This window comes from Bubalus bubalis, chromosome 4, assembly GCF_019923935.1.
Source record: "Bubalus bubalis isolate 160015118507 breed Murrah chromosome 4, NDDB_SH_1, whole genome shotgun sequence".
Classification (NCBI taxonomy): domain Eukaryota; kingdom Metazoa; phylum Chordata; class Mammalia; order Artiodactyla; family Bovidae; genus Bubalus; species Bubalus bubalis.
In genome coordinates this window covers 76,484,369-76,502,500 of record NC_059160.1, presented here as the reverse complement: position 1 = coordinate 76,502,500, position 18,132 = coordinate 76,484,369, and the positions used below count along the sequence as shown (strand labels likewise).

Sequence of the window (18,132 nt, the reverse complement as noted above, 5' to 3'; positions counted from 1 at the left end):
TAGATTTTGTGTAGTATTGACTTTCTGCCCTGTGGTCTGCTGTTCGCATTTATCTGGATGCATTCTGTGGTGCTGGGGCTCCCTGGTCTCTCTGAAATTTCCCACTGTTCTGTGCTACAGGAGACATGATCAAGGGACAGTGGTATTCACGGCTGTGCCAGTTTTTACTCTGTTGGCTGAACCTTAACAGTCTGAGTCAGTTACGCCTATAGTCTCACATGATGAGCCCAGAACAGACTGAATGTCATCTTGTGAGTGAAACTTGACTCACCTATGCACACTGGATCTACATGGGACAGAAAGAGCACACGTCCTTGAATTAACACCATGGATGGGCAGTCTTGGCTCAGTGTTTGAAGGCTCCCACAGCTCTATTTGGGCTTCCTTTGTGGCTCAGCTGGTAAAGAATTGGCCTGCAATGTGGGAGACCTGGGTGGGAAGATCCCCTGGAGAAGGGAAAGGCTACCCACTCCAGTTTTCTGGCCTGAAGAGTTCCATGGACTGTATAGTCCATGGGGTTGCAAAGAGTCAGACATGACTGAGCGACTTTCACTTTTCACAGCTCTGTTTTAGGAGTTAAATCAAGGCTCATCAATCATGTACCTCTCAAAGGATGACCATAGATCATGACATTCAGTGAATTATCAAGGGTGCTTATTTAAATTACAGCTTCTCAGACAGCCTATGAATCTGACTCTCTGGGGTTTGGGAGCCAGAAATCCACTTCTAAACAGGCTGCCCAGAAGCACTGTGTTTGACCCAGACCAAGGAAGCCAAAATGTCCAGCTTGCTGTGTGATTCTGCACTAGGTGGAGTTGTTCTCAAACTTTGTTATAAGATAGAATCACTAGGGATCTTTTACAAATACTGATGCCTGGCTCACATCCCCAGATTTTAACATTCAATAGGTATATGGTGTAACCTGGGCATTGGGAGTTTTTAAAGCTCCCTAGACCATTCTACTGTGCAGCAAAGTCTTGCACCAGAGCACATCTATTAATTCCTCCAACTTTATCTGCAAATTGTCTCAGATCAATTTACCCAGCGCAAATGGAATTCTGGGCCACCTGGACAGGCCAGGAGTTAAGAGCACTGATTTTGTGAATGGTATTTCCAGTGAGTCATGTGTAGAAGGCTACCAAATAGGATACTAATTTAGAGATAGGAATATGGCAGACTAGAGATGTTTTGCTCACATTAGGAAAATAGAGGAGTTTCTGTCTGTGTTCAGCATTGCTACCCCAGAAACTGACTTTACTCAACCATATCCTATCTCAAGCTTTTCAAATTGTGGGTTGTAACTTATTCTTGGGTTCTTAAATCATTTTAATGGCTTGGAACCAGCATTTTTATGGAATGGAATGGAACAGAGCAGAAAAATCAAGGGGCACCTCATCCAGAAAAGCCAATAATTGTTTTGGGATATCTTTCTTTCTGTGGTTCATAGAGAAAAAAAATATGTCTGAATACTGCCTTCCACAATGCCTTCACACTGTGATTGCATCTCTCTCTCAGTTGCATTTTGCCTTCTTTTGGTTTTCCCAGTTGACAGGGATTTCTGAACTTCTACCATTGAATTTAAAGAACAGCTGCAGCTGAATCTGGTGGCTTCATTCCATTCATTTGGAAAGTACAGAGAGGAAAATGAATCAGGCTCATTGCAATGCTTCCGAAGAAGTCACCTCTCTGAGAACAGCTGAGATGCTGAATGCACAAGTTACTCTTTCAGAAAGAATTGGCAAGAAACCCTGATAAAAGTTTTGAGAAGCAGAGCTCTTAGCTATTCTCTTAATAGAGCCTGATGGGCATGCTCTGCTTTAAAGGCAAAAGACATCTGCTTCAGCTGCGACCAAATCTGCAATTGCTGGAATACTGTTGATTAATGGACTTAAGTGGTCCTTTGGTTTGAAAGCAATAAAATTTTGCCTTAAAGTAGCAGATCCTCAGAAAAGGTGATGGCACTCCACTCCAGTACTCTTGCCTGGAAAATCCCATGGATGGAGGAGCCTGGTAGGCTGTAGTCCATGGGGTCACGAATAGTCGGACACGACCAAGCGACTTCACTTTCACTTTTCACTTTCATGCATTGGAGAAGGAAATGGCAATCCACTCCAGTGTTCTTGCCTGGAGAATCCCAGGGAGGGGGGAGCCTGGTGAGCTGCTGTCTATGGGGTTGCACAAGAGTTGGACACGACTGAAACAACTTAGCAGCAGCAGCAGATCCTTCTCCATCGAGCCACAATTCAAGTCACAAGAAAATACAAATGTGTGTGTGTGTGTGTGCATGCGTGCTAAGTCACTTCAGTTGTGTCCTATGGACTATAGCCTGCCAGGCTCCTCTTTTCAAGGGATTCTTCAAGCAAAAATACTGGAGTGGATTGCCATGCCCTCCTCCAGGGGATCTTCCCCACCCAGAGATGAAACCCATGTCTCTTATGTCTACCTGCATTGGCAGACGGGTTCTTTACCACTAGTGCCACCTGGGAAGCCACTGTGCGTGTGCATAATTGTATATCTATATCTATATATTTTTTAAACTCTGATTTGAAATGTTAAAAAGTGTTCTTTGGGATAAGCAATATGAAAATTGCTGAGCAGAGCTGAACTAGCCAGAAAACCAGAAGGAAAAGAGATAGCAAGAGAAATTCAAGCCAGATGCAATAGCAAGATAAAATAGCAATGTTAGGAGTGTGGATAGGGTCTGAGGAGATGTGGCAAGAAGATAGATATGTGAAGGAGACAGGGTAACGTGAGGATAAGCCAACTGATGGTATTGCCAAACTGCAGCAAATCGATACCTGTGGTAAACATAACCTTAGAGATGAGGATAATGACCACATTCTGAAAATATCATTGATCTCTGGTTAAAATGGTCTGAAGCACTGATGATGATAGCATTCCATTTAATAACAGATGCTCTCTAAATTGATTTCACTAACAATCTAGACTTTTCTTTCAAGGGACCAGTAACTCAATTTCCAAAGATAGGGTTACTTTGTATAAGACATATAACCCTGCAGGAAATAATAAAAATTATTCTGCCTGTATACTCTTGGAGGACACATTAGTGTCTGGTTCGTTTTTCACAGTACCTAGCAAAATGCTCAGTACATTTGGACTGAACATTTAAACCCCCTGCTTTCCTAACTCTACATGTCGCTTTTCAACCAATTGGTTTGCTACACGACAGGGATGGGGGGAGGGGGGTACCTAACTCTTGCTTTAGTGTTTGCATTAAATAATTCCTCACTCTGCATATTTTCTTTCTGCTAAGAAGCCAGAAAGGACTTGCCAGCACAATTTGATCCATATTCCTGAATAAAAAATAACCAGAGGTCAAATGACAGAGATTTCAGCCAAGTATACACATGCGGTCATTTTTGAAAACTGCACTATGAATCCCAAGACTGTAACTGTTAGACAATTGATATGAAATATCTGAGAATAGACTTCCAGGGAAAGGGTGAAAGGTTGCAGTAGGTCTTTAAACACAGAGCCAAGACAGGTCATCTACTGACTTATCATTAGATTTCATCATATTCTGTAAGTCTTTTAAAACAAAAACCCAAATGGATTATCTAGATCATGCAACAACTTTGAAATGCACTGAGAAACAAGACAAGAATTCTCGGGCTCATTCTTATTTTTGACCACCAGAGAGAGTTCAGTTCCCCTGGCATGGGCAGACTTTTCAAAGCTAATGTAAATAACCTGAGTATTATCTAAAACTAGTCTCTTGTTGGTAAATACTCGCCTTGTAATTGTTACTCTGTTTATTTCAAACTGAGTTAACAGAATCTTCATTCAGTGAGAAAGTGATTTTTCAAGCATCGCTATAGTTCAGAATTTCCTGCAGAGATTTGTAAACATGCAACTGCCTGGACCCAAATCATTAGATCACTCAGGAAGATTTAAAAGCATGCTTACCCCGGGACCTTACTCTAGACCAATTGAATCAACACCTCTGGGGATAAGGCAAAGGCAGTGGTATTTTCTAAAAGGCATTTGGGCTAAGACACAGGCACATGAGACTGTAAGGTGCAACACTGGGTCGGGAATCTTGCCCTAAAGGTCTCATGGACACAGGAAGGAAGGAGAGGGCGGGATGAATTGAAATGGCAGCAATGACATATGTATACTCCACGTGTATAATAGCTAGCGAGCGGAAAGCTGCTCTGCAGCACAGGGAGCTCAGCTCAGTGCGTTGTGACAACAACTTGAAACTCTGTTCAGAAGAAGACTAGTTGTGTAAGATATTGTACAAAACTAACTAGAATGCAGCCATTAAAAAGAATGATTCTGCTCACCACATCTTAACAAAAAAAATCTCCAAGATATAACTTGAAAAAAAGAAGCAAATGCAGACATGTATGGAGTATAAAGTCATTTGTGTTTTTAAAAATTTGGCCTGTGTGAAATCTGTGACACTTCTCCGGAAATATACAAAATAACCTGGTTGTAGTGATTTCCTTCAGGGAGGGAAACTGGTTGGTTGGGAAAATGAGACTTACTTTCCCCATTAATATTTCTTTAGCCTGTTAGGATTTTTGTGCCCACTGAACTACTCATTCGAATTAAAAAAAAAAAAGGTCAAGTGTAAACAGTAAGCTTTTGAAGCACATATTTATATGAACAAATCTTTACATAGTAGACATTCCATAAATGTTTGTTAATAAATAAACCTGCTACCTTATTATTCCTCTCCTATTATTCAAGTCTCTTCTTTAGGTGTGCAGGAGGTGGAGGATAAGTAAAGTTTCACATAATATGTGAAACATAATAACACTTCCTGAGTGTTATTTATGTGCAAAGTGCTATGTTAACCTCTTGGCATATGTTCCCCATCTCAGGTACTTCTACAACATCCTTGTGAAGTAGACATTATTATCTCTTTTACACATGAGGAAACTGAGGCTCAGAGAAGTCACTGAAAGCTGAAGCAAATTGTGTTATGCACACACACACGTACATACACGCATACACACACGGAGACACACAAAATCAAAGAAACACTTTTAAAGTATATGCAAAATGCTGTGGGGACTGTGAAGATAATATGCCTTTTGCCCTCCCAAAGGGTCTTAGCAGGGGAAACATTTGTGTCTAACACGACCATAACATGAGGCAAGAGAGAGCCCTGTGGTGATTTGAAGGGGAGAGACAGAAGGAATCAAGGAAGGCTTCTCAGAAGAGAACCTGGTTAATTAGGTGTTTGAAAAGAAGCATCAGGAGGAAAAGTCATGTGATTCACCTGTTGGGCAAAACACTAAGTGCTTTGTATACATTATCAACTTTTATTCTTTAAATCTGAACAATTCTAAGTATTCCTGTTCTCAATTTTACCAAACCCTAAAGAAGAGACATTCCCTTGATGTCCTAGTCCACATTTAATGTCACCTTGCTTCCTATTGGCCCTGCGATCACACATGCATGCACACACAAACGGTTATATATCGGTATATAAGGCAATGTATGTAAGCAGTCCTCACAGAGGTAAATAGTCCTTTTCTCTAATACAAGTAAAAACTACTTGAGACAGGTACCGCATTATTTTTTATTTCTTGAATATCCCCCAGTCTATGCTCACATAGTAGACGCTGAAATATTTAGGGTAAGATATTAATGCTAACGGAGAAGGCAATGGCGCCCCACTCTAGTACTCTTGCCTGGAAAATCCCATGGGCGGAGGAGCCTGGTAGGCTGCAGTCCATGGGGTCGCTAAGAGTCAGACACGACTGAGCGACTTCACTTTCACTTTTCACTTTCATGCGTTGGAGAAGGAAATAACAACCCACTCCAGTGTTCTTACCTGGAGAATCCCAGGGACAGCGGAGCCTGGTGGGCTGCCGTCTATGGGGTCGCACAGAGTTGGACATGACTGAAGCGACTTAGCAGCAGCAGCATTAATGCTAAGGGGCTTCCCTGGTGGCTTAGACAGTAAAGAACCCACCTGCGATGCAGGACACATAAGAGATGCCAGTTCAATCCCTGGGTCAGGAAGATCCCCTGGAGAAGAAAACAGCAACCCACTCCAGTATTCTTGCCTGGAGAATCCCATGGACAGAGGAGCCTGGCAGGCTACAATCTATGGGGTCACAAAGAGTAGGACACGACTGAGCAACTAAGACAAACATTACTGTTAAATCAAGTCTGTATAACCTCTCTCTTTTTACTTTGTGTAAAGGTTTTATGACAGCAGATGAAAGAAAATTATTCGACCACCTCAAATCTCCTCATCTGAAATACTGGGTTCCATTCATCTGGTTTGGAAATCTCGCAGCTAAAGCCCGGAAGGAAGGTAGAATCAGAGACAGTGTTGATCTTCAATCACTGATGACTGTAAGTATATTGCAAACGTCAGTTAAAAGATACGACTCAGACACCAACAGGGACTTGGATGTAAAAGGTTAGACCTGGACGAGTCTGCTTTGTTCAATCCTGCTTCCAAAGGAACCAGAAAGACTGGGCTAGGATTAGAACCCTCAAATGCAGGAGGAGAATATAACACAGTTTTAACTGAAGTTGATTGGAGGTGGTTGCTTAGAGGCTGTTTTAAGCAGAAGTAGGCTTTGTAATGAATGTTGAGTTTTAAGCCAACTTTTTCATCATTCATTATAAAGCCTACTTTGAACTATGGTTTTGGAGAAGACTCTTGAGAGTCCCTTGGACTGCAAGGAGATCCAATCAGTCCATCCTAAAGGAAATCAGTCCTGAATATGCATTGGAAGGACTGATGCTGAAGCTGAAACTCCAGTACTTTGGGCACCTGATGCAAAGAACTGACTCATTTGAAAAGACCCTGATGCTGGGAAAGATTGAAGGTGGGCAGAGAAGGGGACAACAGAGGATGAGATGGTTGGATGGCATCACTGAGTCAATGGACTTGAGTTTGAATAAATTCTGGGAGTTGGTGATGGACAGGGAGGCCTGGCATGCTGCAGTCCATGGGGTCGCAAAAAGTCGGACTCGACTGAGCAACTGAACTGAACTGAATTGAAGGCTTTATAACAGGCTTCCCTGGTGGCTCAGACTGTAAAGAATCTGCCTGCAATGCAGGAGATTCAGGTTCAATCCCTGGGTCAGGATGATCCCCTGGAGTAAGAAAGTGGAAACCACTCCAGTATTCTTACCTGAAGAATTCCATGGATGGAGGAGCCTAGTGGGCTTCAGTCCATGGGGTCAAAAAGAACTGGACGGAACTGAGCCACTAACACACACAGGCTTTGTAATAGGCTCTACAAGAAAATGTTCCTTGATTGATCAGCAATGTCTGCAAAGGGCTCAGAAGATTCTGGCACCCAAGAGCCATATTTGCCATCCCTAACTCCAGGATCCTGGACCCAAATCCCCAGTCAGTTCCCCCAAATTGGAATATCCCAAAGTTAATCCTCTGGAGGAGGAAATGGCAACCCACTCCAATATTTTTGCCTGGAGAATCCCATGGACAGAGGACCCTGGCGGGCTACAGTCCACCAGTTCACTAAGAGTCGGACATGACTGAAGTGACTTAGCAAAGTTAACCAGCTTTCCAGATGACCCAGGAAACAAAGCTGTGTTTTCATTAAATGAAATAATCCTGAATGCATTTGAGAAACAAATTTATAGATGGGCTAGACAGATTTGTGCCATGACAGTCTCCTGCCTTCATTAGGCTAAAAGGAGTGAATGATTTTAAAATAGCTCCTAAATTAGCATTTACTCTTTCTCAGTCTTAAATAATAACTTGTGTTCAGTAGAGAAAAAAGAAATCAATGGATTCAGTCCTTTCTGCTTTAACAGAGATAGATTTTCTATCAATAGAAGTATTCTAAAGTGTTCATTTGTTGGGGGGAAAGGCATAGATGTATTTAGGCTTTTTTCTAAGATCTTCAGTATGCATGTTTTCAAAAAAGACGAAACAAAAAATAATCTGCTCTCCACATAATTTAGAAATGATTTCTTTGAAATATTAACTACTGTATTTCCACCACCCCTTTGGGCCTATAAATATATAGTGGGAAATTATGAATTCAATAGAATAGGGGATATTTCTATACCATCCTGATTTATCTTTATATTTTTTTAAACTGTACAACTGTACTTATCACTTTTGTACATCATTGAATGATGTCAATAGCTTGTCATTTTCAAAATTTTCCTTTTGGAGTGGCCTTCAGAACCAATTTCTAGTCTTTCAAAGTCGTGATCATTATTTTATAGGTGTATTTCTAAAAGCCACAGCCATATTCTGAATCCTAGTAAATGTTATTTACCACACCTATCATCTTAGTAAATCGTGTTTTATCTATTTCTGGCTTAGGAAATGAACCGATTTCGCTCCTGGTGCAGCCTCTTATTTGGTTATGACTGGGTTGGGATTCCGCTGGTTTACACCCAGGTATCAAATCCTTGGCATGTGATTTTTTTCTTTCCATTGCCCACTTTGGCATGCTGGCTGTCTCGGGGCAGCCAGGGCTGTGCTCTCAGTAGGGTTTCTCTCTGTTTCAGGTGGTCACGCTGGCTGTCTACACCTTCTTCTTTGCCTGCCTGATTGGACGCCAGTTTTTGGATCCCACCAAAGGCTATGCGGGGCATGACTTAGATCTTTACATTCCAATCTTCACTCTCCTACAATTCTTCTTCTACGCAGGATGGCTCAAGGTAGCCAACAGTCTCCACGCCTGAGACCCTCCTACAGTCTAGGTCCTGTTCCAAACTCTGCACACTGATCCCTTACTGAATCACTCATTCATGAGTGACTCCAAGGTAGATTTAACATTTAATAGCTGAGATGTTACTATTTTTCAACTGGGAGTTCAAGTGGCAGGGATGTGGTGAGTATTGTACTGCAGAGCTCATTTATGCAAAGATGTTACTCTTTTATGGCATTGATTGTGTTAAGTCTTTGTGTGCGCTCACTAGGATTATGATAATGTAATTAAAGTATTAAGCATACCTGCATTGATATTTTATACCACAACAAGTGACTAGGCAGAGTAAAAGAAAGTAAATAAGAAGTCTTGTATCTCAGACTTAAGCATGATTATTATATTTTTATCTTGGTTCTGGGCTTCCCAGGTGGCCCAGTGATAAAGAATCAACTTGCAATGCAGGAGATGTAGGTTCAATCTCTGGGTCAGGAAGATCCCCTGGAGAAGGGAATTGTCACCCCACTCCAGTATTCTTGCCTGGAAAATCCCATGGACAGAGGAGCCTCACGGGCTACAGTCCATGGCTTGAAAAGAATCAGACATGATTGAGCGACTAAACAATCTTGGCTGTGCTCAACTCTAAATAGTTAGTTTCTATTCCCTGAAATCCCACTAGCTGCCCCACGATATTAAATGCATTCCATTTTCAAAACCAGAACTGAGACTCAAAGGAATTCATCGGAATCAAAACCAGAAACACCAAGATTAATGACAACAGGAAATTAAAAGCAGGTCAGAGCAATGAAAAGAACTAGTCCAATCATCAGCATTAAATTTTATTTGTTCCCACCACCATCTCCCTTCCACCCCAATGTATGTAACAATATCAGAAACCTGGTTCTTCCCTCTCTTTAGTATCTGACAGAAAAAGGTCAAAGATTATGCCTTTTTTAAGGTAACTGAAATCTAAGGACAGTTTGAAGATAACTTTAATAAAGTAGAATTTCAAATGTCTGACCTTCCAACAACCACGTGTCGACATGCACATCCAGGCCTTCCATGTTGTTGCAGCCTTTTCCCTGCAGACGCCTTTACTTTCATTGGTTTGAATGTTAACCAGGAAAAAAATAAATATGTTGGCATTTCAAGTTACCCTCCGAAGAGTAAAGGCATTTCCTTTACAAATGGCAAAAACATTTTTAAGCAGATGACAGTGAATGGATTATTTTTACCCGTTTAAGACGAAGAGCAAGAGAGACTAACAGCTTTCATTTCTCATTAGAGAAAAAGTACACTCTATCTTTATAAACAGAAAATCGCCACAATTGGCCCAACACTTGATCCTCAATCATTCTGGTCTTTTATTGTCCTTTTGCCTGAGTTGTGCTGAGCTTTTTATTCTTCACTTTGTGCCCATGTGAAGTGTTCAGCCAGGCTGGAAGGAACAGTCAGCAGTTCCTGCCTTCTGAAGTGCTCTCTAATATATTAACCTTCTTGGGACTTCCCTGGTGGTTCAGTGGTTAAGACTCCTGCCTACACTGCAAGGGACATGGGTTCAATCCCTGGCCAGGGAACTAAGATCCTGCATGCTGTGCAGAGTGGCCCCCCCAAAAATAAAATATTAACATTCTTTTCCTTTATAAAATATTTTTGAAGGCAAAATATGTAAAGAAAATCTTAGCTCTATTGAGAGGCGACTCTAAGAGAAGGGAGTTTTCCCATCCAGTGGATTGTATCTCAATTTCTAAACAGCTGTTTTGTCTTGACCATTCTAATATTTATTAATACTGAAGTATAGAAAATTCAACTTAACCTTATGAATAGTCTGTTACTCAGTTATTTGTTAGAAACGGAGCCTCAAAGTGAGTAAAGGCTATCATTGTGACAGGCTATCAAAATCATGGATATCATTTTGGTAGTTAAATGTAGACTGTAATATTGTATGTAGGACTGATGTCAAAAAAAGTGAAATTCTGGATGTAACAAAAGTATTTTCAGGATCCATCCAGTGGCCCATTTTATTTAAAGAAAACCCCAGGCAAAAATAGGCTTCCCAGGTTGGAATCCCTGGGTTGGGAAGATTCCCCTGGAGAAGGGCATGGCAACCTACTCCAGTATTCGTGCCTAGAGAATCCCATGGGCAGAGGAACCTGGAGGGCTAAAGTCCATAGGGTCACAAAGTATCAGACATAACTGAAGCGACTTAGCACGCATGCTCGCACCAGCCAAGAAAGGGTAGACAACCCTTTGGAACTTGCATTGACAGACTCTTTCATGGATATTGCTGTGCAGCTGACTGATCCAGGCACCAGCCCTGCCAGGCTGTCCCTTAGAACAGGGGGATATCCTTCCCTATCCAGGGTTCTCAACAATGGCCACACAATAAAATCTTTTGGGAGCTCTGCTCACTACTGATGCCTGGCTCAGCTTCACACCCATTAAATCAGAATCTCTGAGGGAAGGACCTAGCCATCAATTTTCTTTAAAAGCTTTTCAGATAATTTTGATGTTCACTCAATGTAGAGAACAGCTCTAAGTGATTAGACCTAAATCCTAAAAATATATATAGATAGATCTTTTTTACCAAGAAGTCTCAGAATCTAGGAATTCAACTAATCAATGGTGCTTTTATTTTATACACTTGTAAGTTTTTCACATTTAAGCCCAATGTAAAACCACACATATGCACACACACACAGATCCAAATAATAAAAAAATCAAAGGGTATGAATCAAAAAGAAGAACAGGTGAGTCTCATTTGGCATATAAATCTCTCATCAAGAAGGCTATTCAGGGGCTTCCCTGGCAGTCCAGTGGTTAAGACTCTGCCTTTCCACTGCAGAGCATGGAATGGGATTGATCCCTGGGTGGGAACTAGGATCCCACAGCATGCAATGTGGTCACAAAAAAAAGTTGTTTTTAAAAGAAGGCTGTTCAATTCAGGAGCATGGTAAGAACATCTAATACTGACTGACTATTAGAAGATATATGATAAAAACCTATGTAACTTCTAAGTAACTTGCAGTAAATCCTTTAAGTTAAAACTAAGTAAGAAAAAGTCCAGCTTTATGACTTACTAGCTCTCTGACTCATTCACTTAGTAGTTATGTCCAGTTACTGTGAAATTTCCTTGTAATATTTCCTTTAATTGTGATTTAAGTCTTTCTTTGCTCTTTAACCTTGCCCACAGTTACATTTTCTCTCATCACCTGGGCTTTTGTAAATTCTTTCAGAGCACAGGCTCTGCACCCCTTGAAGAGCCTAGCATATTGTCAGAATTCCTTTGATATTTGCTGGCTGATTTGTACTTGAGAATAAGTCTTTTGGCTCCTAAACATCCCATGGCTTCTCCTGGATGGGACCTGCATTGTCACCAGCTGAATAGACAGAGCCTTTGAAGAGCAGACCCATGCAGGTGCACGAGTGATGGTCTGAGAGTTCAGTCTTGCTGACTGATAAATACCTGTGTATTTATCAACCCACTCCCACTCCACTCTAGGCTTCCTACTGTGAAAGATGACAAGATCAAGAGAGTGAAACAGGAATCCTCTCCAACCTCCACTCTTAGTCTTCACAAGCATCGTGGCGGACTCATTCTATGTTCTCAATTGCAGGTAGCTGAGCAGCTTATCAACCCTTTTGGAGAAGATGATGATGATTTTGAAACTAACTGGTGCATTGACAGAAATCTGCAGGTTAGAGAAGCTTTTCTTTCCTTTACAAACATTAGTCATCTAAACAGACTCTGAACGCAGGCCTCTGAAGTTAAGAGCTTTAGCCACAAATGAAAGAGGTTTGGCTGTTCAGTATGTTGCTTCCAGGTTCTTTTGGAACCTTACAAACCTCACTGGATCTCAATTCCAGTGAAATTCCATCCTTTTTCAATAGAACTTTAAGCCAGTTTTCTTTGTAGGTTTCTTTATTAGCTTTACATAGCCTCTTCCATCTCAGTGGGCTTCCCTAGTGGCGCAGAGGGTAAAGTATCTGCCTGTAATGCAGGAGACCCAGGTTCAATCCCTGGGTAAGGAAGATCCCTTGGAGACGGAAATGGCAACCCACTCCAGTACTCTTGCCTGGAAAATCCCATGGACAGAGAAGCCTGGTAGATTATAGTCCATGGGATCACAAAGAGACAGACACGATTGAGCGACTTCACTTTCACTTTTCCATCTCAGTACAGACCAATATTTTAATACATTTTTAATCTGTTTCCAATTGCCACCTAAAAAGATTAACAGTGACATAATGTGGCAGCCATAATACAATGTGAGTTCCAAAATGCATATCATTAGATCCTACAGTCAGATGTCCAGCAGCTGGACACTGAGAATGTGGGGCCAGGCCAGCCTGTGTCTCAAAATCTCCCTTACTGGCACCAGATGGATCCCGGGGCTTTTACGCTGAAGCATTATTCCAGAGAAGTTATTCATGAAGAGGTAGCATGAGAGAACTTTTATTTTAGGCAAGATTCTCCTCCAACCATTCTCTTTCCTGAAAACCTAACTAAGAAAAGACCTTCAGCTTGTCCATTTGTTTAAAGTCCTTACTCGGCTCTTAAACAGTATCAAATATTTTACTGTTGATTCACAAGCTAGCCCCCGTACACAGAGGGAAAGGGGAGACCAAAGAAAAGGCAGACCAAGTTAGGTTGGTATGTGACAGTTTTAACAGCTAGGGAACTTACTCAAGAGGCTTGTCTTGGGTAGATACAAGGTGAATAGACCTCCATATCTACCTGCCAGAATCCTAAAATTTGATATAGAAGCCTTACTGGGGTTCAGTCATGTAGTCAGTCCAGATGGCCTCAACAACACATTGATCTCTCAAGACTGTATCCTTGAAACATCTCCCACTACGGGGACAATGGGCAGAATGTATATTCCAAGGACATGGGAGAGAAGCCCATATCCCATGACCCTGGTGCAGCTCACAGATCATGACCTCTGTATGACCCCCAACAATCACATTGTCAGCCTGTTAAGGAGGAATTGTAACGCCTACACCACTCACTGTAAAAATTGGATTCCCAGAAGTTTAATAATTTATTCAAGCATCAATTTGTTAAAGACAAGAGAAGACCATTGTGACTGCAAGCAGTATAGACTTGTTGATATATTTTTCTAAACAAACAAACAAACAAAAAGTCATGGCAAATAAGAAGTGATATCAAGTATAAATGTACTTATGGAATCAATGAAATGGTATATTGAAATCTTCAGCTTCCTATAATATCTGGGATTATGTGGTTGCTGTCAGGATACCCACTAGACAATTAGATAATTTTGAGCAAAGAATAAAAAGGTGTCTCTCCTGCCTCCAGATAAGATGTGCTCCACTGGGGTACGTGGCTTGAGGAATCTGGTCTGGGTAGCTTTATGGCCCCACTTACCCCCTCTGCCAAGTGCTCTCATGAACGACATGTACAACTCTCTGTAGCAGCTCTAGTTGTAGTAAATATAAACTGTGGACCTTTATATATTCACTCATTCACACTGTGTTCTATCCCATTCCAAACTTCATTCACCCACTGAAACTTATTCTTTCTTAATGCAATTCACATCAGAATTATTCTAACACTATACTGATGATTTTAGGTCTCTCTTTTGGCTGTGGATGAAATGCACATGAGCTTACCCAAGATGAAGAAGGATATTTACTGGGATGATTCTGCTGCTCGTCCACCATACACACTGGCAGCTGCTGACTACTGCATACCCTCATTTCTGGGGTCAACCGTCCAAATGGGGTAAGTGCATTTCTAAAACTCACCAACATTTAGAAAATAAGTAAGTCACTGTTCTGATCTTTTTATACTGTGGTCCTGAAGTTACTTTCATAAGAACTCTCAATTATTAATATCCCATAATGGTAGCCTTTTCAAATTTTCAGACATAATTAATATGTCCAAGAGTGTGAGAAATTAAAATGACTGTAGTTTCTGGTTTAAATATGGAGTGTGTGTGTGTGTATTTGAGGGTAATTTGCATTTCACCTTGCTTTTATACCACAGCAAATTTTTCTAATAGTTGTGAAACTATCTTTTTTTTCTTTTCCTTCCAACTTGAAGTAGTTATTTAATTATATTGTTATTTATTATTTAATTATGACCATCATAATGAAATGCATTTTAAAAAGTATTTATTGAGCATATACCATGTGTAGGCACTGTGCTAGACTATTTTGAGACAAATAAGCCTTAAGGTAAATTTTATCAAAAAAGTTTCCTCCAAGATTATGCTTTGATCAAACTGACTTGTTTAGTGTACAAGCCAGTCTCTGTTCAGTGGTTTGAACATAACAATCTGTCCATACGTACTGTGAGCTTTAAATAAACGGGCTGAGGCCTTCAGTAAATCATGCGCAGTTCCTGAATAATTTTATTAAATCTGATCATGTATTTGATTTTGCAGAAATGTGTGAATGTGGAGGAAGTTTAAGTATATTTGCTGAAGGCAGATGCCATGGTTTCCAAGTAACTTAAAAAGAGGAGTGTGGACAAATTTAGACAAGTAAAAAGAACCCCTCCAAAAAATTATAGAAAAAGGAAAAACTTTTACAGAATTTTTCTTATAATTTTTGGCAAAACTGTAGTTCATTTTTCCCTGAGGCCCACTCTAGGCAGATTTATGAAGTGAGATCATGTCTAAAGTTGCCACCTGTGATCCTCTTTCTCTCCCTCTCACGCAGTTCAGCCCTTCTCTTTTGCTACTGTTAAAAAGCAAAATTCAACTGGATGAATTTTTTTGAAATTCCCTCCTTAAGCTTTTTTTAAATGTATTTATTTTTAATTGGAGGAAAGTTGCTTTACAATATTGTGCTGGTTTCTGCCACACACCAACATGAATCAGCCATAGGTATCATATGTCCACTCTCTCTTTCACCTCCCTCTCCTCCCCACCCCATCCACCCCTCTGGGTTGCCACAGAGTACTACACTGAGCTCCTTGCGTTTTACAGCAATTTCCCATTAGTGATCTGTCTTACATATGATAATGCATATGTTTCCATGCTACTATCTCAGTTCATCCCATCCTCTGTGCCCACAAGTCTGTTTTCTATGTTTGCATTCAACTGAGTAAATTTTAAATGTCTTATTGCTTCATTCACCGATTCTTGAATTGGGCAGCATCCAATCTCTCAAAGACAAAGGAGCTCCACAGAACTATAAAAATGAAAGCCTTTCATAGGCAGAAGGGAGCAGGAATAAGGAAGTTACACATGGCAAAAAACTGGGCTGTTTATTGCAAGGTCACTTTCCTATAGGAGACGGCAGGGGTCTAACAGGCAGAATACCTAACCAGTGCTGATCAGGCAATTCCTGATTGACTGGCTTAAGATTCCATTTCTGGGAAAACCGAAACTGTAATTAAGTCTTGGTTTTGTGACATGGTGCTTAGCAAAGTGACTCCATTTGGGGCCTGTTATCTTGTGTTTAATGCTAATATGAGAATATTTAGCTTCAATCCAGTCCATATAATGCTTTACTCTTAGCTGAATGTTTCCTGCCTGCTGCCTGCTGCTGCTGCTAATTCGCTTCAGTCATGTCCAACTTTTTGCAACCCCATGGACTGTAAGCTGCCAGGCTCCTCTGTCCATGGGATTCTCCAGGCAAGAATACTGTTGTGGGTTGCCATGCCCTCCTCCAGGGGATCTTCCTAACCCAGGGATCAAACCCATGTCTCTTGCATCTCCAGCATTGCAAGTGGATTCTTTATCACTGAGCCACCAGGGAAGCCCTGAATGTCTCCTAGGGCTCCTAGAACCTCTGAGGCTGAAATCCCTTGAAGACTCAAAGAAAAACATGACTGAAAGTAAAATTTCAGGCGTTGTGGCAAATAACGAGACAATGAAGGAGTCAGAAAACTCGTCTTGCTGCTCTCCAAGCACAGCTTGGTAAAGGTGGCTACTCCAGGCTGGCCTTGTTTCTGCTTCTAGATGCCTGCTAAGCCTGGGCCCTCCTGTCCAGGGCCTCCTCCTGACCAAGGTACTCATCCCTACTCCAGCAGATTGCTCAGTCTCTATAAATAGTAATTCCCTGCTGTCTGCACTTCTCAGTCTTTTGTAATGTATTCTGCAGTGGTAGTTTCACAGATATCTGGCAACCTTCTCAGTTTTGAAAATTAATAGATGTTTTTCTGTCAGTTTGTTTTTAGATCACTCTATAAGCTTTAACCTTCCCCTCCTCTCCCGTCGTTGATTAATGCAAAGTATTTGAAGATCTGACTTGTAAAAGAAAGGAGACCAGCACCACTGATAGGGCTGGGGAGTCACGAGGACTCTGTTTGGACGCAAGTGCCACTTGCGTCCATTCCGGGGTGGCTCAGTGGTAAAGAATCTGCCTACCAGTGCAGGAGACACAGGTGATGTGGGTTCAATCCTGGGTCGATCCCTGGGTCAGGAAGATCCCCTGGAGAAGGAAATGGCAACCCACTCCAATATTCTTGCCTGGAGAATCCCATGGACAGAGGAGCCTAGTGGGCTACAGTCCATGGGGTCAGAAAGGGTCAGACACAATTGAGTATGATTCCATGAAATGAAGATTTTTTTTTTTTCTCAAGATTTAATCTTGATCTACATATTCATCCTAATCATCATAATTTCACATTCCTATGCAAGTGTCCATATTCTTTAGAAAGTATTAAACTATGTATTTTGGGAATGCCCTGGTGATCCAGTGGTTAGGACTCCACGATTTCACTGTCATGGGCCCAGGTTCACGCCATGGCCAGGGAACTAAGATCGCACAAGCTGTGTGGCGCAGCCAAAAAAAATTAATAATAAAACAAAAATATGTGTTCCTCGTATTTCTAAATATAGAAACATAGTATTAGGAATTTATAAGGCCTTGGAGAAAATACATAATCCAAATGATTATTGGGATGATTAAACAAGATGGTAAGCATAAAAACACTCTATAAATAACTGAAGAGCATTATAATTGTCAACTAGTACAGATCTCTTTTGTGGATGTCAAATTTTGGCACAGAAAGATTGAACAAGTCTAAACTATTTTTCATATTTAACTAAGCCTGGAAATCTGTCACAGAAAATAAAATGCTTGAAAGCAAACCAGGAGGTAAGAATGAAGCAAACAGTTACCAGTTGTAAGAGAGATCCTGTGGTTAAGTTGGCATATTCACTACTAGATAAGATGACCTACTTACCTCAGATATGCAGATGACACCACCCTTATGGCAGAAAGTGAAGAGGAACTAAAAAAGCCTCTTGATAAAAGTGAAAGAGGAAAGTGAAAAAGTTGGCTTAAAGCTCAACATTCAGAAAATGAAGATCATGGCACTGGGTCCCATGACTTTATGGCAAGTAGGTGGGGAAACAGTGGAAACAGTGGCTGACTTTATTTTGGGGGGCTCCAAAATCACTGCAGATGGTGACTGCGGCCATGAAATTAAAAGACGCTTACTCCTTGGAAGGAAAGTTATGACCAAACTAGATAGCATATTCAAAAGCAGAGACATTACTTTGCCAACAAAGGTCCATCTAGT

General features: G+C 41.0%; 1 protein-coding gene across 21 annotated transcripts in view; it reads left to right on the top strand.

Moving 5' to 3' along the window:
* The window catches only part of BEST3 (bestrophin 3), a 56,603-nt gene that overhangs the window by 12,589 nt on the left and 25,882 nt on the right, over positions 1 to 18,132 (top strand). For 19 of the 21 annotated variants that reach the window (XM_006058385.4, XM_045165448.1, XM_025283950.3 and 16 more), the window contains 5 exons: positions 6,185 to 6,339; positions 8,300 to 8,377; positions 8,488 to 8,640; positions 12,245 to 12,325; positions 14,225 to 14,376. In XM_006058385.4, the coding sequence (XP_006058447.3) occupies positions 6,185 to 6,339; positions 8,300 to 8,377; positions 8,488 to 8,640; positions 12,245 to 12,325; positions 14,225 to 14,376 (619 nt within the window). Of the gene's footprint in view, positions 1 to 6,184; positions 6,340 to 8,299; positions 8,378 to 8,487; positions 8,641 to 12,244; positions 12,326 to 14,224; positions 14,377 to 16,323; positions 17,040 to 18,132 lie in introns of those variants that run through there. The other 2 variants (XM_044941621.2, XM_044941612.2) reach the window with 2 other exon arrangements.